Source organism: Ipomoea nil, unplaced genomic scaffold (assembly GCF_001879475.1).
Source record: "Ipomoea nil cultivar Tokyo-kokei standard unplaced genomic scaffold, Asagao_1.1 scaffold0268, whole genome shotgun sequence".
Lineage (NCBI taxonomy): Eukaryota > Viridiplantae > Streptophyta > Magnoliopsida > Solanales > Convolvulaceae > Ipomoea > Ipomoea nil.
The window spans coordinates 3,228,106-3,251,556 of NW_017616696.1; the positions used below are offsets into that span (position 1 = coordinate 3,228,106).

Genomic DNA, 23,451 nt, shown 5'->3' on the forward strand with positions numbered 1-23,451 from the left:
CACTTCTTAAACTGGAAACGTAGTACGATGTATTATCGATTAATTTTACGAAGAATAAAGAAGAAGAAGAACATGGGCGTCCAGAATTTTTTTTTTTTTTTTTTTAATTTATGTTTATGTGGCAATCTAAATAATCAAAACATAGCTTATGTGGCAAGCTACGAGGGCAGTTACCGACACCTATTAGGGAGGTAACCTGCTAATGGGGTCGGACGACTCAAAATAATGAGTTCATGTGTTCAATTGTACTTTTAAAAAGTTTATGGGCCTAATTGACTTTTCACGAAATGTTCAGGGGCCTATTTGACCCTTTTATCTTATTATTATATACTCCGTACTTTTTAGACTATTATTCTGTATAAGGAATTGTATTTTAGTGCAATTATATATATTGGATTGGATGGTTAATAACTAATAAGAGATTTACAAATTTAAAATAATATTTATAAAATACAATAAATAACTATATAATGCAGTTCCGGTTGGGAACCGTCAATATTTATTTATTTTTATATAAATATTATATACGGTGGTAACCGCCGTGTATAGTTTTTACTTATTTTTTATAAATACTATTTATTTATTTTTTTTATATAAGTCTTATATATATATATATATATATATATATATATATATATATATATATATATATATATATATATATATATATATATATATATATATATATATATATATATATATATATATATATATATATACACACACACACACACACACACACACGACTAATTTTACATGTGCATTGCGTGAATATGTTAATGTCCAATGTTTATATTTAAATAAATATTTGAAAGTATATCAATGTAAGATTATGTAGAAGAACTTCAAACATAGGTAATTGAATGTCGAATTTGTTTATTTAAATATGTAACTTAAAGTATATGAATGCAAGATAATATAAGAGATTCATTATAATGTTTGCAACTTTAATTTGTAAAATCGATAGTCTAAATACTTAGTCAAAAAATAATAGCCTAAATAAATATTACTTTTGATTTGAATTTCTCTAACTATTCTTAATTCTCTTTTGAGTAGCATTGTCATCATTATCTTCGTCTTCACTATTTGTCCTCTTCTTTTTTGTTGTATTGTGTTATTTGCAATTAGATTACTATTGGTAGCATAGATGACAGCGTCATGCAATGAGATTATAGTGTAGGAAGCTGTGGATTTTCCTTGTTGTGTATATGATTGAGATCTTAGTTGTACTATGAACTCATGATCTTGCAAGCGTCTGTTGATGTTTTGTAGTGATAGTTTTTTCCCCAGCATGTTTCATTGGGAAGTATTGAATAAAATATTAATATTTATTATATTTGTATAAGGTTCATGAGTAGTACTTGTTGTTCTATTTTCATAACTTGTTTACTTATAGTAACAACAATAACTCTGCAGGTAGTCTGAATACTGATGCTGCAATGTGTCCAGTTTCATCAATAATTTTCACATCCATTTGACACTCTTGTTCATTTTCAAGTTCATATTTTTAGAATTAGTAGGAATGAGTGTAGTACTTTGATTTTATGTGTGTGCGCTTTTGTTTTTAATTGTTTAATTTTATTTTTTATTTTTGTATTGAATTGATACTAACCTTGGAGTTAATTTTTTTTTTCCAGTTTGTGCATAAACTTGTTTTAAATAGTGACTACATCTTATATACCAAAGTATTTTTGTTGTGAATGTTGATGCTGATTTTGTCTGTAATCTAAGCAAGTTGAGTCTAGAAGATTAAATGAATTGTAAATTTATATTAGTTCTAATATATTTAATGAATGCACAATAAGTATTTTATATACAAGATCAATGAATGAATCAACGGTGGCTGTTTTGAAATTTCTTCATTTTCTAGGTTTGCCAAATTGATTTTAGCATTGTTGTAGTCTTGACATCATTTCAATGCATCAAGTGCATTACGATGTTCTATTATCCTACATTATTGACAGTTTTAAAAATGAGTTTTAAATGGAACTACCTAAGATAATTATATAATTAACATTTACATATTATTATCAAGAGTTAATTCCACCGGAGGTCCCTTGTCTTTGGTGGCAATTCCAAATTTAGTCTCAGACTATCGTTTTTGCCATTTTACATCCTAGACTATCGTTTTTTGGACATTTTTAGTCCTTTTCATTACTTTTTCTATTTTTAGTAAGGACATTTTTGTCTCTTCATATTTATCTTTTGTTATTTTTCCGGTTTCAATTGGTTTAATTGGTTTTAACCGGTCTCTTCATTGCAGTTGCAGTTTTTTCCCCATACATGTTTCATGTGTTGTGAAATGTGTGTCATATATTTTCATATAAAACTATTGAACAAAATATTAATATTTATTATATTTGTAGAAGGTTCATGAGTATACCTCATGTTCTAGTTCCATAACTTGTTTACTTGATGGTAACAGTAACGACTCTGCAGGTAGTCCGACTACTATGTACTGTGTGTTTTTGTTGTTGATTTTGATTTTTTTTTTTTTTTGTAACAATAATGACTTGCAGGTAATCCGAATACTAAATGCTTTTTTTTTTTTTTACTTTTAACCCAATGACTAAGTGTTATATATATGTATACAAATACTTTATATGACGGTTTCAGAAACGGATTCAACCAGTGTTGGGAGATCCATGCCCAGATTGTTCCCTTTGATTTCAACTTGCCTATGCATCTTTTTTCCTATTTATCTGCCTTTGATTTCAACTTGCGTAAGCATTTTTTTCCTATTTATCTGCGTTTTCTTTTAAACCACGCACAGAACAACATTACTAGTAATAAATATGCATTTCTATTGAAGGAGAGTTCGGTAGACTAGAGGTAGAGTTATGTTATTTTTAGCGGGTAAATTAACGTTATTATTATTTTGTTTCTTGTTACCTATTTGTATATATTTTTAAAAAAAATTAAAATTGACCCCATTAAAATATATAGAATTATGTTATATTGAGCAATTAAAAATAAAACTTATTTTTTATATAACATTTTGCTTTATTCTCACAAATTTCAATTATGATTTAAAAATTATGTATTGACATTATTATTCACACCTATATATATATATATAGCATTTGCCTTATTAGTGAACATATAAGATTTGCTTGATACAATATATGATATTTGCTTATATAAAATATTTTAAGAATACTCATAAAAATTATTGACATTTTAAGAATACTCTACAAAAAAAAAAAAATCATTTTTTATTTTAAGCAACATTTTGTGATGGCATAAATTATGAACAAAATCCCTTCAATGATGAATAGTGTCAGAGATCATGTCAAGAAATAACACAAATTCTTAGCATGCATATATATAGAATTCATCTTGTGATGGCATAAATTAAACCCAGTGGGTGAAGCAGCCAGCATTCACAAGCTTGGAAGTGCAAGAGCATCCACCGAAGAAGGATAAGCTATAGAAGCTTCCATCGGAGCTAAAATTGCCCAAGTGTTCACACAAAAGGATATTGAAAATTCATAAATAGTGAGGCGTGTGAAATTAACTGCACACCATTTTGGGGTGCAATTTGGGATAAAGGTGAGCAACTTTACGCTTGGGGCGAGGTGGTGGTGCATGTTGTTGAGTTTTTTCATTGAACAATGAACAATTTTAATGTAGGCTGGTTTAGGAGGGACGAAAAGAACAAAAGAAGAAGGATTTATGTGTCGTTTTAAGTAGCAATGAAAAGTTGTCACACTACACCTTGCACGCGAATCGAATCGAGCGGTGACGACGGCGCGTGGTTCCCCCTTATTTTCTTTTCAAGAATCCTCAAGGGAGTTGGGTTTTAAAAGCTTGACAAAGGTAAACAATTTTGAAACCAATGTGGGACAAAGTAGAAGGGCATGGCTTTTACTTTTAATGATTTCTCACAAACTTGTTAAAAGTGACGCCTGGGCAAGACACATCAATGTGAGAAAGTGCACGCCAGTGCGCTTCTCTGATGAGGCAACGAAGCGATGAAGTGGCAAAAAAGCGAGCTTTTCCACGCGAAACGTAAGTCAATGGTAAAAAAAAAACACAAACAAAACAAAAAATGGACGATTCACGAAATCCTTCTATCTCACCTCATTTCAACTTCTAGAAGCCCTCTGCTTTGCGCTTCTGCTCACTACCTCACCCTCACCGCAAGTCATCGTTGTCGTTGACCTTCCTCGCCTGCGTCGTCGCTGCCTCGCTTGCCTCCTGCTTAGGTCGAGCTCACAAAATCGAGCCCGAGGTAAATCACTGCTTCTCACTTTTTTCTTTTTTTTTTTTCATTTTTTCTCTTCTCACGTTGAAGAGTTGAAGAAGACGATTGAAATGTTAAATAGAGTTTGAGACTTGGAGACTTACTCTTGGTTGGACGCTTGGCAGAACTTTATTTTGATGAATAAACTTTGTATTATTATGATATTGTGACTTTAGGAGTTTCTATTTATGTTATTTTGCATTACTATTTGAGTATTTTGAGTATGAAAAAGTGTCAAATAGGCCACTGAACTTTTATACATTGTGCAATTAAATTATCAAACAAAAAGTGTGCAATTAGACATTAAACATTCAAAAATTGTGCAAATATTATTTTTTTACAGGTTACTTCCAAGTTTCCCATAAATATGATGTCATAATATCAAATTATATATAAAAAAATTTATTTTAATTATTATTTTTCAAAATTATTATATGACTTTAGGATTGACAATCCTTGAAGTGGAGATTAGGTGTTGAATATTTGGTGGGGATATCCAAGGTGAATGCACACCATACTCAATCACATTACTTGGTGGATGATTTGTGGTTGGATCACTTTGTATTTGAGGCCAAAATACTTAGTGAAAACCTCTTTGAAGTTTAAGGAGAAGAGTGGATGTAAGTAGAGTTGCTGAACCACTTAAAAATCTCTCTTGCATTTTATTGTTTTACATTACATTTTTACGCTTTATTTGTGAACAAGATCAACTGATCACACATTGTGCACTTTCAAATATTTACGTCCAAACAACGCTACAACAAGTTAAATTATTCCGCCGCGCATTATACTCTTGATTTTTAAAAATCATATTTAATATAGTAAAACAAGAAATTTTGAAAGTTTATTCACCCCCCATAGACTTTCACATCTTTCAAGACCAACAAAAAGGAACTAGACTAGTGGATTATTTAGCAAAATAAGTGTTAGTATTTATATATAACAAATCAAATAAATAACACTGGGTTCTGATGCAAAAACCAGACTTTTTTTCTCATGTTTTCGACTGTGGGTCTTAGTCCCCACAGCCGAAAAACTCTCTCTAGTGGCTGAGGTCCGCCAAATTCGCCACCAGAGGTAAAAAAAAAAAAATAGATGGAAAAATATCTTGGTGGATATCCGTGGCCGTAGTAGTGGCAGTGACGATAGGAAAGACAATGGAGAAAAGAAAGACGGCGACAATAAGATGAAGAAGCCACAACTTTCTCTGCGAGAATAAGAAGACGATGAAGGCCGCTGCACAAGTTTGTGGATCTGAAAAATAACTTCTCAACAATAAGGGGAAGTTATTTTCCAGAAAAACATAACCAATTTTTTGACCAAAAGTTATTTTTATGTAATGTTAATTTTTTTCCTTTTACCAAATACTTAAAACTTAAAAAATAATTTTTAAAAATTATTTTTCAAATTTTCAAACATAGCCTAAGGTGAAAGAAATTAATATGTGGATCTCACCATCTACTTGTGAAGACACCCCTAATTTTAATGTTGTGTTGCGGAATAGTGAAGCGAATATTAAAAATAATCCATAAAGTACGAATAAAGAACAACAAAACCCAAACGACCTCGTACAAAGTTGCGAGCTGGGCAGCAACAGCCACCGTGTGAACGCCGCCACCTACACGTGGCCTAATCAGATGGAACGGTTCTATCTAAACTGAGCGCTCAGAACGGAGAAAGAGGGATTCCACTCTCCAGTGTGGTTTGGTAATACATTATAATATTGAGAATTAAAAATTAAAAAAACAAAAAGAAAAAGAAAAAGAGAGGAAGAGAACCAACGGTGTTGATAAACCTAACCCCAACCCCAATCTCTCATCTCAGTCGTCTCCTCTCTCCCCTCTTCTCCAGCGTCCGATCTCCCCTCCCCTCTTCTCTCCTTCACCCCCGCCCAAATACAAATACTCTGTTTCTCAGGTTCTCTTTCATATCTCTCATTTCTTCTACACTCTCTATTGCTATCACTATCTCTACATAATCTATGCACAAAATTCTCGATTAATCTGTTCATCGATTTTTACAGATTTATTGGATTGGATTTTCGATCCTGCTTAAAAAATGAACTGTTTGCTTGATGTTTTGTTTGTGGCGTGGTTAGGGTTTTTCTGCTGCTGCTGCTGCTATGTCGGACGGTCAGGCATCGTCGCAGCATCCGCAGAGTCCCGGTGGCGGCAGTCACGAGAGCGGGGAGCAGAGCCCTAGGTCGAATGTTAGGGAGCAGGATAGGTTTCTCCCCATCGCGAATATCAGTCGGATCATGAAGAAGGCTCTCCCGCCCAACGGTAAAATTGCTAAGGATGCTAAGGAGACTGTTCAGGAATGCGTCTCCGAGTTCATCAGCTTCATCACCAGCGAGTATGCTTTATTTTTTTGGATTGATTAGAGGGAGTGAACTGTTTGAGATAATCTATTTGCTTTACTGCTGTATGATCTGATTATATCTGCGAGAGATGTTTTCTCCCTTTCTATGTCATCAAATGCTCCTAGATCATGATAAACTTTTCGTGTTTTACAGCTTTCTGTCTGTCTGTCCCCAAGTCATTAGCTTTATATTGAATATACACAGTTGAATAAATATATTCTTTTGTTACTTCCTGCTACTAGGCTGCACTAATTAGTAATATTTGCTGTGTATATATGGTTCTATCCTTGATTTTTTGTGTGTGTGTGTGTGTGTGTGTGTGTAAAAACATTGAATTTTTCTGCATATGCAAGAGCTTCCTTATGTGGCATTTTATAAGTACACATATTTTGATATGTGTTTTGTTATGTTTGATTGCAATTCTGAGAAGATTTTCTGGTTGTTAACAAGGGCAAGTGACAAGTGCCAGAGAGAAAAAAGGAAGACAATTAATGGAGATGATCTGCTATGGGCAATGGCTACTTTAGGGTTTGAAGATTATCTTGACCCCCTGAAGGTGTACCTCACCCGTTACAGGGAGGTACTTATCATTGTCTCTTCATCTTATGTTGGTTCTCATAGTCTGGATGTTCATGTTGTGGAACTGATGGATTTTTATTTTATTTTTTTTGTTTCTTTTTCAATTTTGGATCAATGGCTTTTGCAGATGGAGGTAAGCCAATGTGCTTTCCAAAGTGATATATATTGGCTATGTTCTTTTGCCTAACTAATTTATTTTATAGGGTGATACAAAGGGGTCGGCAAAGGCCGCTGATGGTCCAGGTAAAAGAGATGGGATGCATCCTAATCCTAATATGCAGGTATTTCCGTACTTCAATATATTGCTATTCAATTGTTCATTTGTTTAACTTAAAAAGATGCAACAGTGTCTTAATGAATTATGGTCTTTATGTATCTTACTACAGCTTGCACATCAAGGCTCATTCACTCAAGGAATGAGTTATGGAAACTCACAGGTATTCTCCCTCTATGTGCCTGATTAAGGATATAAAGTGCTAGATCCTTGTTACTGCGTGGAGTACGTGTGCGTGCCTATCTTTCAGAAATGGTTGTCTTTGTGTCAACATTTATTCTCTACCATGTTATGAGTAGATTCCCATTTCTTTTAATCATCTCTTCTTTTGTAGTTCACATTTCATGTAAATTAGGCTTTTTTTGATTTAGAAAATTTCTCCTATCTTTATACTATTTTAGATACCTATACTTTTTTTTTTTTTTCCAGTGTGCCACTTGTCTATATGTGGTTGCACTTTTCTTAATAAAAAGTGCAAAAGGATCCTAAATATGTTTAAGTGTATTTGTTAACCCAGCATAAAGGTGCACTCTAGTGAAATGGATGTTTTCAGCACATGAAGTATGTGCCCTTTCCTTATAATGGTGTACTTATTCTTCACATTAACTTTAATATTTGCTCTTTGCCAACCCTCTTATCACCACACTTAACACAATGCACACGTCAAAAGTAGTTGTAATCGAAGGAGGACTACTGTGCTTTGGCAAAGTGCACAAATGTTAGAAAGTGAACCGATGCGGTGAACCAGTGAGTGATGTGGATTGGTCAATGGAACAAAAGTTCAGAGTTTTAATTGAATTTACTGGTACAGCCTTTCACTCTTGCACCTCCAGTGGCCTCCACAACTGAACAGGTTGCAGCCAATCATGCCAGAGACGTGTAGTTCCTCTGGATACCCTTTTGTCCTCATTGTTTTTTGAAAGGCATCCTCCAAACTTTTCTTTCTTCCTTGGCAAATTGATTCGATTGCCTCTTCTTCCCTCTATTCTCATTGCCCAACATGATCAACTCAGCTCCAAATTGTAGGTTTTCTTTTTTTCGGGTGTTGTTGATTGTTATTTGTTGCCTTCCGATAGAGTTACATTGAGAGATAGAGGTCCCTTTTTTTGCATTTCATAGGTTTTTTTAGTAGTAAGTTAATCTCTACCATGTTATGATTAGATTCCAACTTCTATTAATCACCTTTTCTTTTGTAGTTCACATTTCATGTAAATTAGTTTTTATTTTTATTTTTATTTTTTATTTTTTTAATTTGGAAAATTTCTCCCATCTTTATGCTATTAAGGATGCCTATACTTTATCTAGTTGGTCACTTGTCTATATTTGGTTGGAATTTCTTAATTTAAAATGTGCAAAAGGATCCTAATTATTGCCCTTTTCTGTCTTATTGCACTAAAAAGAAACATGGAAAATACGTAAAGGTGCACTCAAGTGGAATGCGTGTTTTTTTCACATGACAAATGTGCCCTTTCCTTTATATGGTGTATGTACTATTCTTCTCTAGTTTTCCTCACATTCAGAGTAATATTTGTTCTTTGCCAACCCACGTAGCACCAGACTTAACACAATGCACACGTCAAAGCACACTTGTCAAAAGTGATTGTGATCGAAGAGGCACCGATTTGCTTTGGCGAAGTGCACAATTTAGGGAATCATATCAAAGTGGCTATTAATGCAAAAGTGCTGCCCTAAGTGTGCTTTTGCACATAGCAGGAAAGTTAAATGGTGAATGGAACAAAAATTAGAGCTTTAATATTTACTGCTACAATCTCTCAATCTCGCACCTCCAATGGTCTCCACAACTCAACTGATCGCAGCCAATCACACTAGGGACATGTATGCTACTCCTTTGTATGCCCTTTCATAATCATCCTCAACTTTTTTCTTTTTCATTTTTTGGCACATTCCAACACTCTTTTCCTTCCTTGGCAAACCTGATTCGATTGCATTTTCTTCTCTTTATTATTGTCGTCTAACACGTTCATCCCAATTTGCAAATTGGGGGTTTTCTGTTTTGGGGTGTTGTTGATTGTCGTCTCTCTCCAATTGAGAGTTACTTTAAGAGATAGTTGTTGAAATTTTTCCTAAATTGCATTTCCAAAATGCGTTTCATAAAATTTTTCAGTGGTGGTGAAAAATAAAGATTAGGCCAAAATGCATTTGGTAAATGCGTTTCAGGGGAAATAATTAACTACAACGCATTTGGGAAATGCGTTTCAAGGGAAATAATTAACTACAACGCATTTGGGAAAGTAATTTTCCTATTTCTGTTCAAGTTCCAAAATCTATCTATTTTCGTCCAACATCCACGCCTATTTTTGTCAAAAACCCCTCAGGATAGTGAGTTTGAGAATTGTAATTTTTTACTGTAATTAATTAATTCAAATCATCAATATGTTGATTTAATATATTTTAATCATTTGTTTGATGAAGAAATTGAAATTGCTTTATTTGAGGATTATGGGTATTAATAATTGACGACTAATTTAATATTACAAGTGAAAAAATGACTTATTATTATCAAATGATAAATATGATATATATTGTCTTAGAGATTACTTTATAAATCATTTACATATCATTTTGAATTATAAGGTTTGATTGATTTTTGCCATTTAGTGTTGCTTTTTGTAATTTTGTTTTTGTTTAAAGCAATGCTTTGCTTTGCACTTTAAAGCAACGTGCAGCTATGTTGGTGCACTTTTTTGCTTTAAATAAGTTTTTCAATGAGTTGATGGTTCTGGTGGAGCTTCTCATACTTAGCTACCCAAGTGGTAAGGTGAAGCTTGATGAGTTCATCCCTAGATATCTCATCTTTGTCTATTAGCTATTTAGCTTGGGTTCATGTGGTGTTCTATTTGTCACCTACTGTCACCTATCCTAAAGCCAATTTAAGGGGTATATGATTGAAGAGGAATCAGAGAAGCTTAGAAAGATATGGATATGTAACACACAAGCATTATTAATTGAGACTAGTTCTGCATTCAAACTAACACATAACATCTCTTAAATAGATGAGATGGAAGGCTCTAGAAAAGTGAACAGTGTACTCTATTAATATAGACTCAAACAATGTACACCAATGACATAAAACAATGAGTTGTCCTGTCAAGATGGCACCAACTCTTCATGTAGATAAAGCAAAGCCAAGCCTTATCATTATTTGAAGATTCTTTAGTAAAAGTTTGACACATGGTGTGAAGTGATCAGTTATTGTGACCAAAGTTTTTGCCATATTCCCCATGCATCTTGACATGTTTCCATTAATCCAATCACTGCATCATTCCCAACTCATCCTCTGTTCTTCATCTGAGGGTGTACCTGAAGCTTTGGACCCTAGGCTTGAGAATCCCATCTCTTCTTGTGCTTTTCTATTTTGTATCTTGTTCCTAAGTGATTTTCTGAGAGATCCTGTATCTTTACTTCTAGGAGTGAATGATGATAGTTCCTGCGTAGAGTAGAGATGGTTTTTAGTATCTTGTGACCATGGGTTCTGTGTATCCTGTAGATTCCTATAGCACTCAGCCTTAGCTGCATTACTTCTCTTGGTGTGAATATGATGTGGCTTAGGTTGTGATGCTGTTGGATTATATGGCTATATATCTTGGAAGAGAATTTCTTAGCATCATGGTATTCTTCTCCAAGATCAATGCTGTAATGCTGTATGACACCAATGGGTTACAGAGAACAATGGTGTGCTATAAGCAATTATGCATGAGAATTCTATATTTGAATTGGTCTAGTGAAGTGAATTCTCAGATGGTCCTTGTACTTATCATGACTCAAGAATATTGATTCCTCTTGATACTTAGGTCTGAACTATGGAAGAAGTCCTTTCAATTGTATGCGAAGCTTGAATATGTGGGCAAATGTATAATTTGGATTTGTTCTAAAGGGGTAGGGGGTAGAGCAATTTGCATTCCATGTTTAGAAAAAAACTTGGCATTCACAATTGGTTCGGTGTTTCTGTAAATAATTTGTCTCATGGTTACTAGGTCAAGTCAATGATGGGTCACCCCTAGTTGAAATTGCCATCCCTAGTTGGGTGGTAGACTGGTAGATCATCAGGTGTCCTAAAAACTCTTAAATCTTAATGGTCTGGGATCCATCATGTAAGTCTTTTGACATGGTGTAAGCATCTACCTTATCAGGCCGAGATCATCTTGATCTTATGAAGCCTAGATAAGAAATCAACATGGACATTGCCTTTACTTTTGACATTTTTGAGAGCAGCCTAAAGTGGATTTTATAGATCTATATATTGGACAGGAAGAAACAAGATTATAAGGGTGTGGCATCTATAGCTTTTTGAGAAAATGCCTCTAACTAGATGATTAGGCGTAGATCATCTTGATCTAGCCTAGAGGTTTTCTGTCAATAAAATGTACTTCTCTTGGAGTGACTAATTAAAGTTGTCCTCAATGCTTTGGAAATGTCACTTCCTTGATTGATTTTCCACCGTGAAATTATGAGTAGGGTGCAGGGAGATTGTATGCATACCATAACTTCCATAACCATTCTCTCAATTTTGTGGAGTCATTTTGACTTTTAGGAATTTATCTCTTTTATAGGAGCATATTTTACTCTGTAAAGGGTGGAGACTGAACTACATCTCTAGACCAAGATTGACTTCATGCAAAGCTTATGACATTGTTGCTTGAGTTTGCAATATTATTGGTTTGGTCTTTATTTGCTATTTCCTCTATGGCTCTACCCTTTTCTTGGTGATTGGAGGTAGGAAATTAAGATGCATGTGAAATAGAAAGGTTATATTTGTCAAAGAGGTGAAAGCCTTTATATTTGTCAAAGAGGTTACTTGTAGTCTTGTAGAGGTAGTTGGGAGTTTTTGCTATAGAAGAGGAATTATATATTGGAGTCTTATCATATTGCATAAGCTAAGCATCTCAAGAGGAATTTTGCATTCATTCATTCTTGATCATAATCTTTGGAGGTTAACTATGTGTTGCTTATATCTCATTATAAATTTCTAGATTCTGTATAGTTTAAAGCTCAAAATATAGAGATTTCGATTTGTTGGGGTGAATAATATATCTATTGGAATTTTGCATTCTTAGGGTCAGCATATGATGGTTCCAATGCAAGGCAGAGAGTAGAAGTCGATCTTCTTCAGGGGATCAATGGCGCACTGTTTGCCCGGAACATGATTGGACTCTGAACTGAGTCTGTAATCTATAAATATATATAAGAATCCTTGTGCTTTAAACTCTGTAACATGATTGATTGATTTTTGTTGTCTCTGGGTGTCACAGCTCCGTGATATTTTAAATATTTATATTGGGTGTGAAGAAGAATTGTTCTATAGTAGTGAGAATCTTATTCATTTAACTAGAATTTGTGGATCTCATTTCTTAGAAATTGAGTTATCTGTGTGATAGGAAGCTGTCTGCATTTAAGGTCGGGCTACTTCCTTCATTCAGGAAGAAATTGAATTATTTCTGTGATAAGAGTCTGCATGGTATGATCGGGCTGCTTTATTCTGCAAGTTTGAACGTGAAACCATTTAAAAAATAAAAAATAAAAATTATAGCCCATTTGGTTTTGTTTTTTACTTACAGCCTGTTGGTTTGTCGGAAAAGATTATTATTTTTTTTTTGCAATAATTTTGTGAAATTATGAATTCTCATGTTTGGTTAGTGAAAGAGTTTTCTTTTGAGGTTTGTTTGTTTGTTTATTTGTTTGTTTGTTTGTTTGTTTGTTTGTTTGTTTGTTTTTTTTTTTTTTTTTTTTTTTTTGAAGGTTTTCATAAATCAAATAGGTGCTATTTACCACTTAAATTTTTCCTAGTGTTTTTTCTTTATGATTTGGCTTATGGCATGAATTAGTTGCCTATACTTTTATTAAAATTTAAATAATCTAACTTTTTTTTTTAATACTACTGACTCTATTATAATTTTACAAGGTAGTATTTGTTCATAATTACTTTCTCAACTAAATGAAGCACAAAGAGCGACTCTCTGATGAGAGAGTAATTTGGTGCCACTCTCTGATGAGAGAGTAATTTGGTGCCATTGGATCACAAAGTCCTTGAGCATTCAGCAAGCCATATATGTATTCTTGCCTTCTTGAAGACGAAGAGCTTCCGCTTCTATACCTTGGAAACATCTCACTAATGTAGGAACACATGAGCACCCAGCAAATGAGGAACGACAAGAAACATAATATTCTAGGGCTTGGACTGAGATTAGGACCTCAATTAGAAAAAAGATTGAAAATTAAGGAATTTAAAGTGTCCAAATTAAAAGTCGAAAATTAATTTTAAAAAATTAATATAATCAGAGTAAGATGCTACCATTGAAAAGAATTACAGGCATTTAATCTGGCAATGCTGGAAAAACAGGCATGACCTTTTCTTACTAACCCAGATTCTCGCTAATATGGGGTCATGGTTGCCAGATAATCCCAACCCTTTAGTTAAAACGGATATGCCAAGAGAACGCACTAGTGGTTGGTCTGATTGATCAACAAACAAACACCTGGGGTCCACGTATTCTATCTGATCTTTTTATTCTTGAGGATGTAAATCGGATCATTAAGATTCCAGTAAGCCCGGGCTACGAGGACTCATGGTATTGGAAGGCCGGATAATTCCAATAAGCCAGGGCTACGAGGACTCATGGTATTGGAAGGCCCAGTCTACGAGGACTCATGGTATTGGAAGGGAGACCCAAATGGAATTTATACGGTTAAAAATGCCTATAGGTGTATTATTGGAGACTTTGATAATAGCTCAGGTGCCTTTGATAAATGAGTTACAATGTGGAGATTAAAAATTCCACCCAAATGAAAGACTTTTTTATGGAGAGCTATATGTGATATTCTTCACACCACTAATAATCTAATAGTGAAGAGAGTAGGAGTGGATCCTGTGTGCCCAATGTGTGGTTTAGATCATGAAGATGTGTTGCATGCTCTAGTGTTTTGTGAATATTCTAGACTTGTTTGGAATGTTACGCTTACCTATTACAAATATTGTTACAAATTCCTTTCAAATATGGCTAATGGGTGCTTTGACAGTCTTGACGGAGGAATAATGTGGTCTCATGGTCGCTGTGCTATACCACTTATGGAGCAGTCGGAATACAGCCGTGTGGGAAGGTTCGTTATCACGCCCGGTCGACGTCTGGAGAAGGGCGTCCGCTACCATGCCGTCGTACCGCCAGATCCATCACCGCCCAACACACCCATTGCCGGCGGCATAAGATACACCAGCAGATCACGGTGCACCACGATGCTATGTAGACGCCGGCTACCGGGGATGCCACGTACGACGTTGTGCTACTCTCATCAGGGGGTTCATTTGTAGCAACAAAGAATGGCAAGCTACCATTTTGTTTCACGCCACTTATGGCGGAGGCACTAGCTTGTAAGGAGGCACTATCTTGGTTGTTGGAAAGGAATATCACAACGGTCTGTCTTCTCACGGATTGCATGGTGTTACAGAGTGCTTTACACCAACAAACAACATCTATCATCTCTTATGTTGGGGTCGTGATTGATCAGCGCAGAACTTCTATGTCTTTATTTAATCAGTTTTCGTTAAGTTATGTTTTTAGACAAGTTAATTTACATGCTCATACTCTAGATTCTTTAGTGTTCGCTCAGGAACATTCTATGTATTGAGATTCTATTCCCTCTACACTATTACTGCGTTCATTCATTAATACAATCGTCTAATTGACTTTCAAAAAAAAAAAAAAGAATATCATTGCTAAAATTAACTCTTTCTGAAATCTAAAGCTCAACCTCCATGGCCCATTATCAATTTGCCAGCTACTCTCTTTCTCTTTTTACCTTTTTTTTTTTTTTTTTTTTTTTCTTCGGCTGCTCTCTTTACACCTCCACCCCTTTATCATATTTTATTTCCAAGATAACATTTTTTAATTCTTTTGGTATTTCTACTTTTAATTATTAATTATTGATTTGATCAATTTCGATTCATTAACATTTACAAGTTCAATTTAAAATGACTAAAATACTTGTATTTTCACCAAGCTTTAAGACCTTTTATTGGGAACATTTTGAATTTTATTTAAAAATTAAGTAACAAAAAATAATTAGATTAGTAATTGCGATCTAAAACACAAAATGGTCAATATTAACTCATTTTCTTCCTTTAACTACTTTTTCTCCTTTTTAATAGCAAAATTCTGCAACTCAAAGTCTAAAACTCTAATAGCACGTTTGGTTCGCGGAATAGGCTTGGAATGACATAGCATTCTCAGTAATAGGCATATTCTTTTGTTTGGTAAAATTTTTTATTCCCAGGAACACTGTTCCTGAGCATGTCCTATTCCCCCCTACAAGGGGAATAGCTATTACCAGGACCCCCCCTTGGTATTAACCTATTCCTGAGTTCTCAGGAATAGATTTTATATTTTATTTTCTATTTTACCCTTCATCTTTTTCTCTCGGTCTTTTGCATCTTGTCAATGCTTCGCATTCTTTTCTCCGAAAGATCAAAACTTAGGTCGAAATTGTTGACTCCCCGGCACCGCCACTACATTGGCCGGAGTCTCCAAACCATGTAAGGCCCGCCCGGCGCCATTACTGGATCACCCACAAGCCTCCGCCACCATCTTGTTTAAGACTGCAAATATTCAATGTGAAATCACAACTCTTCTGGCAAGCAATAGACTTAAATGTTAGTTTACCACTCACCAAAGATTGAATAACATTCCTAAAGTCTATTCCTTCGCCGAACCAAACAACAGAATACAATTTCTATTCTATTCCTTACCTATTCCATTCCTTATGTAAATAGTAATTCTATTCCCTCAAAATTTATTCCGCGAACCAAACGTGTTGTAAATGCCTCGAAAACTGCTGACTTATCCCATAACAACTATCATATCTTATTTAAAATTTTTAAAAATATTTATCTTTTTAATTTTTCTACCCCATTTTCTATCGTAACTTTTTTTTTTGTTTTTTTTTGTTTTTTTTTTTGTTTTGTTTTTGTTTTTGAATGCTATTGATGTTCAAACATACTTTCTCAACCTAATGAAACACACAAAGTCAACAACGTCTCCACTGATACTTGATCTCATGGCTTTTCATGTAAGAGAGATCACTACATGCCATCTGAGCACAAGTGCTTCAGTGCTTGGCATCATAACTCTTATTTACTATTCATGATTTTAGTCCAACCAATTTTTTCTTCTTTGTTTATTTTCTTTTGTGTTTTTACTTATTTTTAAATTTAATTTTTGTTTTGTTTGATTGTACTTTTAAAGGCCGTTTGATACTTTCTAAATTCTAATTCATTAACCAAGTGGCTTGTAGTACACTGGTATCAGGTTGCTCACCTAAGTGGGAGGTGATGGGTTTAAACCTCAATTGAGGTAAGTAATGTGTATATGTATGGTATCCCCTTTCCTTATAATAATAAAATTTTGATCCATTATGTTCCTGGAAAAAGGGTTTCCAAAGAATATATTTGACGGAATAACTTTACTGAAAAATTAATTACATTAACATGTTTGGTGTTAACCTGGAAGCATAATAATAAATTTTACTTGGAAAATTGATTAACATATTTGATTTGTTTAATATATATATATATATATATATATATATATATATCCACACAGTAAATTAGATTAAGAAAAACTTTAATTGCGGAATTTAATGTTTTTTGACAAACAATGTGTCATGATGGAGAGACACATTTCTTATAGAGTTAATTTCATTTTTATCCTAGATTTATAGGTGACAATCAACTTTTAGTTATTCTTTTTTCATAACATTTCATTTGGTTCTAGTATTATTGTGCCATGACAATTTTTTGTCACTTGTGAATAAAATCGTTGAAATGTCGTTAAATACAAGGACATTTTGTTTTTTTTTTTTAATACAAAGTGAGTTGACCAATTATATTTTTATTTTTTTAAAATTATAATTGAAGACATAAATGTCATTGTATTTTATGAAATTTGAACGATTTTATTGATGTAGGAGCAAAATGGTCATGTCACAGTAATACTAGGACCAAATGTGGATGTTCAGAAAAAAAAAGAAAAAACTAAAAATGAATTGTCACCTATAAATATACGACACAAAATTAAATTAACTCATTCTTATATTTATAAGAGTCTTTTAATTTGACGTCATTAATGGCTACCCAATATTTGGGTCTAGTTGGACCGCCTAGCCCTGATTAGCCCACCTAAACTCAAATTAAACTAGCCGTTAATTCATATTAATCTCCTAATTTTTACCCCTCAACCCATAACCTCCTATTTACTACCTCATCCTAACCCCAGCTTAATATCCATAACCCCCCATGAAGCTTCATTATTTTCCTATTAAATCCTATTAATTACATACTAATTACTCATTGACTCACCCAACGGCTAGCTCTTACTCCCTAGCTATAAAATGGTTCAAAAAGCAAGGAAGAAGGATAAAATGGTTCAAAAAGCAAGGAAGAAGGGGTCATTCATTCATACATACTACAAGCACTCTTCCATCCACAACACACAAAGAAGACTCCATTACTCTCCCAAGGAGAAGGCACTCTTCCACAACCACTCTCTACTCATCTAAGCAAGAAGACTACCATTCTCCCAACAAGAAGATCAAGAGGAAGACTCCCCCTCTATATACAAAGTATAGCTCTTTCCCTACACAATATTTCTATATACAAAATAGTCATACCACTTATACAAACAATCCTACAGAATAGTGAATTTAGGCTTGGCACCGCCCAAAAAGGCCTGTGGTTTTCACCTTTCGATTTCCACGTTAAAATCATCGTGTCTAATTTCTTCTAAGTTCATAGCTTTATTTAAACGGTGAATCCACCAACCACGGTTGTGTTGGACCTCACTGGATCCAAAAATCCTAAAACCAACAGTCATGAAGGATAAATATGCAATCGAATAAATTTGGTAAATTTATAGTCACTCATTCACCCTGGAAAAAGATTCCTACCTCCACTAGGTGAGATTTACCTTCCTTGATACCATGTAATGTGATTCACTGATTCCCATTAACCGAATTTTCCCAAGTCAACGATTGTATTGTGAAATTTTCCTAGCTACCATACACCCCCTGTAATTTCTAAATACAGAGTATATAAATTTTATATATTAATACTAAACTGAATATTATGAAAAGTTAAATTAAAAATAACTTTAGTTAAGTCTAGCTAGGTTAACTATACCAAATACATAAAATGAGACTAATAAAGTATTTATTAAATTTGAAAAAGTAGCAGTTGTTGGGCTACAAGAGCTATTGGATTCAAGGGATTTCAAGCGCAAGTAGCCGAGATCAACAACACATTTGAAAGGCAGCTAGGCCAACCACCTAGATAGCTAGCAGGTTATGGAAACTGATCAGATGGTCCAAACCTCCCCCGTGAAGGATTAAGATCAACGTCGACAATAGCTTCAACCCACATACCAACAAAGAAAGGTGTGGCGGGCTTGCTAGAAACGACCAAGGAAGGTGGCTGAGAGGGTTCACCCACAGCATTGGAGCTTGCTCGGCAGGCATAGCTGAAGCCTAGGCGTTACTAAAAGGAATCCAGTTAGCAAAGTTAATAGGAAGCAGACATTCTTACTTTGAGAGCGACTCTAAGATAATCGTTAATGCAATCAACCGGAAGGCTAACGTCAACAACATCGGACAACATCCTCCATGCTTGCAGGCGAGAACTTGAAAGCATTGGAGAGTAACAGCTAACACTTATTGACAGAGAACAAAGTTTCAAAACCAAGCGCCTGACCTATTGGCAAAGGAAACTGGCGTTCACCTTGATACCACCCCTCTGACGAGCTCTCTCGGATTCTGAAGGACGATCAATTTGGCATCCCGGTGTGGCGCCAAATGAAGCACTAAATTTGTTGCATCGGGTGTTTCCCTTCCATCGATCCAAAAAAAAAAAGTATTTAGTAAATTTAAAAATTATTTTAAAATAAGTCAGATAAGCAAATACTTTCCAGAATTTGAAAAAATAACGCCTTTTTTTATTCACTAAAAAAATATAGTCCGTATTTGTTCCACCCTCCGTCTCCTGTCTCACAATCACTCAAGGATTCGGCTTCACAACTCAAAGCGAGTCTTCTTCCCCCACCAAATTCTGTGCGAGTAGAAAGATCTGCTACTGTTACAAATTCGAAGGGAGGAAGGTAAACTCCGATGCGCTATATGTTAAATGCTTATGTCGCTCTGTTGTATTGTACTCGTTTGCTTGTTCATTTTCTGATTTTAATTTTAAATTTTTATTGCATGTGTGGTGTTTTTAGGGCTTTTTTTTTTTTGTAACGTCTCCGAAATTGGGTGTGGTTGGCTTGAATTACGTTTTTAGGGTTTTTGTAACGTCTCCATCAGTTCATATTGGTGGATCTAGGGCCGTTGGGGATATGTAAAGTTTGAATAGGAAATTGATTCGGGAATGGGTGGCGAAGAGAGTCAAACTGATTATACTGGGGTCATGCTTGGGGTGAATGTGGATTCAGGAGTAAGCGAGAGTTGTTATTTGAAAGACGGCAGTGGAAATTGGAATGCTCATGGGACTGAAATGAAATCTGGAGAGGAGGTAATGCAGCCTTTGATGGTTGGGGAAGTATTGCAGGATAGTTATGTAAGGGAAGAGGATGGTATTTTTGAAGTTGAGGTAAAGATGGATGGTGATGAATACCTAGGTGTGGGTGCTCAGGATGGAGTTCCAAATCCTTCTGGGGATGGGACTATGGATTTGAATACGCAGCGGATGTTTGTAGGTGAAGTTTCTGTAAATGGGCTTGGGAATGAAGGAACTGGGATCGATTCTGCTGGTAGCATTGAAATAGTTGGCTCAAATAGCCTGCTAAGCGGGGTAAGTCAGGGACAGTTGATAACTATACAGCCATCATATGCAGAAGAAAAGGATATTAATCACGTTGCTCTGGTTCCGAGAAGTCGTGAGGAGGAGTCTAGAACAGAGGAAGAAGGGCAGTTTTATGTGTCTGATCTAGTGTGGGGCAAGGTGAGGAGCCATCCTTGGTGGCCGGGGCAGATATTTGAACCTTCTGCTGCATCACAGCAAGCCGTGAAATATTTTAAGAGAGACAGCTACTTAATAGCCTACTTTGGGGACCAAACATTTGCATGGAATGAAGTGTCACAGATAAAACCCTTTAGGACGTACTTCAACCAAATGGAGAAACAATCCTCTACAGAATCCTTCTGTCATGCCGTGGATTGCTCATTGGATGAGGTTTCTCGAAGAGTTGAGTTTGGGCTCTCCTGCTCATGTGTGCCAAAGGCTGTGCAATGTAAATTTGAATCTCAGAGTGTTGCCAATGCTGGCATTCGAGCAGAATCAAGTCAAAGGGATGGTGGTGACAAACTGTCAACTGTGGCCTCTTTCGCGCCTGGAGCACTTCTTCAATGTTTGAAGTCAATAGCAACATCCCCGTGCTGTGTGGTTGATAGACTAGGATTTGTGGTGGCAAGATCTCAGCTGCTGGCATTCAGCCGTTGGAAGGGTTATTATGAGCTACCTGCAGTGGAAGAGTTTGGTGGGCTGTCGGAGTATGATGCTGACACCAATGTATTGCAAGGTCTGGAAGGATCAGTTCTGGATTTGACTGATAATTCCAGTATTCCAACTGGGAAAAGGAAGTCAACCATCAGAGGTCCTTATCGGAAGCGTAAACGGTTGTCAAAGGATAATGACTGTCTTGAGAAGAATGGAACATTGATGTTTGGCAATATTTCAAGTTTGCCTGATGGTGGCAAGGACTATATGGATGAATCTGATGGGCAGATTAACATTATTTCTTCTAGTAATAGCCACAAACCACGTGACTTGATATCGAGTGAGCTTAAAGTAAAGAGAAGAAAGAAACTTTTACCTTCAGGAACTGGAAGTAATAAGTCATCACCACCAAGGGAACTTCTTAAGATTGGGGAGCGGATACAGAGGGCTGCTGTTCAACTTGGAGGATCAACTACAGTTATCAAGCCCGGAGTAGAGTTCCTTTCTTTAGACAAGGTACTCTTAAACCTTTCTTTAGACAAGGTACTCTTAAACCTTTCCTTGGCTGCCAAAGATCCCACTAATGGGTATCACATTTTGGCTCCATTCACCAATATTTTCTCTGGCTTAAGGGAATTTACTTTGGAAACTTCTAAGTTAAAAGATCAGGAAGTTTTAGTTGAAAAGTGCAGAGGAGAAAGCTCATTGAATTATGAAACAACTGAATCACCTGCATTTAATGTCATAGAAGATTCATATTGGACTGATAGAATTATTCAAGGGAACCTTGAAGGGCAGATGTTATATGAGCCTGAAGACCAAAATGAAAAGATAATTCCTGTTGGCCAGTTAGATGCTGTTTTTGGTCTCAACCCAGGTGCAGACAAACAAGAAAGAGGTGGTATACTTATGCAGTCAGAAGCTGAAGATCCATTTGGTCTCGTTGATGGACAACAGAACCTTGAAGAACAGGCAATATTCGAACCTGGAACTGAAGATGAGAAGAATATTCCTGTTGGTCAACCAGATGCGGTTGTTGGTATCAACGCAGATGCAGACAATCAAGAAAGAGACACCATCATTGTGCAGTCAGAAGCTGAAGATCCATCTGGTCTCGTTTATGGACAACAGAACCTTGAAGAACAGATAATATTTGAACATGGAACCGAAGATGAGAAGAATATTCCTGTTGGTATCAACACAGATGCAGACAATCAAGAAAGAGACACCATCATTATGCAGTCAGAACATGAAGATCCATCTGGTTCTGCGGATGGAGGAGCTGAGGAAGACGACTGTCCTACTGCACTGATTCTCAACTTTAAAAACCTGGAATCTGTTCCCTCAGCAACAGATCTAAATAAAATATTTAGCCGTTTTGGTCCTCTTGATGAGTCTCAGACTGAAGGTATGCATAAGACCAAGCGGGGAAAAGTTGTGTTCAAGAGGCGCTCTGATGCCGAAATTGCTTTCAACAACGCTGGTACTTGTAGCATTTTTGGGCATGCGCTTATCAGCTACCGCCTTAACTACGCTCCAAGGCCACGCAAAGTTCCTGTTTCAAACCGTAAAAGAAAGAAAACTCCATCCACAGAAAGCAATGACATCCAAAGTTTAAGTGGGATGACTTAGCACAGTAGTAGCCTTTCTTGCTATATATTTTTGAGTCCATAGTCGGACTTTAAGAATCTTGTTCACTTGGCTATATTACACTGATGTAGGTTAGTATTACGTGCTGAGAGTAATTAGTTACGAGCTGATTACCCTTTATGTTTGACCAGAAGCTGTAGTTTTAGTAACTATTTTTCTTTCTTTTTCTTCCTTTAAGATTTTTATTTCCTTTTCTATTTTATTTGCCTCCTTGATTCTGAATTTTGAATCCATTATTATCATACAATTTATATGCACTTGTGAGTCAATACGAGTATATGCATTCAACCCCATCTATATCTATATCTATATATCCCTCTTAACAAATTTTCCCCCCAAAACTTTTGTAGTAAAGTTTATTTGGTAAGTAAATGTCAAATGAAAATTAAATAAAATCTATTCATTGTTATATTACATAATTGGTAATATTATGTATGGTATTATATTCTATAATATAATTGAAAATATTATTGTTCAAATATAATAAAAATCTTATGAAATAATGTAAGCATAATAAAATAATAATAATAATAATAATAATAATAATAATAATATAAAAATCATATAAATTTTCCCCCAAAACTTAGCGGCATTTATATAATATCCTAATTTTCTAATTTAATTAATTATCAAAATATTGAAATTATATATTATATATTATTCATTTATGTGTAGACATACTTATTACTGTATATAAAGTAAATTAGGTAAATATATTCTTCAAATATAAATTAAGTATCTATATATAATTTTTTGGTAACCAAATGTAAAATTGTAACTCTAATTTTAATTGGTAATTGGTAATTGGTAATATAATAAAAGCCATAAATGTTACCCTTAATCATATCTAA

The 23,451-nt window shown here is 35.0% G+C and overlaps 1 protein-coding gene across 3 annotated transcripts; it reads left to right on the plus strand.

Annotated features, from left to right (window-relative positions):
• Positions 1-5,906: 5,906 nt before the first annotated feature.
• On the plus strand, positions 5,907-22,872 carry LOC109148615. Of its 3 annotated transcripts, XM_019296354.1 has the most exons (5): positions 5,907-6,163; positions 6,345-6,601; positions 7,059-7,188; positions 20,111-20,993; positions 21,033-22,857. In XM_019296354.1, exons 2-5 carry the CDS (start codon positions 6,369-6,371, stop codon positions 22,580-22,582), a joined length of 2,796 nt encoding a protein of 931 aa, XP_019151899.1. In that variant the 5' UTR covers positions 5,907-6,163; positions 6,345-6,368; the 3' UTR covers positions 22,583-22,857. The 3 variants fall into 3 exon arrangements, with proteins under 3 accessions (XP_019151899.1, XP_019151894.1, XP_019151904.1); XM_019296349.1 differs by having other exon boundaries at positions 20,111-22,857; XM_019296359.1 differs by lacking the exons at positions 5,907-6,163; positions 6,345-6,601; positions 7,059-7,188 and adding an exon at positions 19,495-19,616 and having other exon boundaries at positions 19,734-22,872.
• Positions 22,873-23,451: the final 579 nt, after the last annotated feature.

Coding starts and splice junctions, on each gene's coding strand:
- LOC109148615 (XM_019296349.1), top strand. CDS start 6,369: ATGTCGGACGGTCAGGCATCGTCGCAGCATCCGCAGAGTCCCGGTGGC. Junction 6,602..7,058: donor ATCAGCTTCATCACCAGCGA/GTATGCTTTATT, acceptor GTTGTTAACAAG/GGCAAGTGACAAGTGCCAGA. Junction 7,189..20,110: donor ACCTCACCCGTTACAGGGAG/GTACTTATCATT, acceptor GTTGAGGTAAAG/ATGGATGGTGATGAATACCT.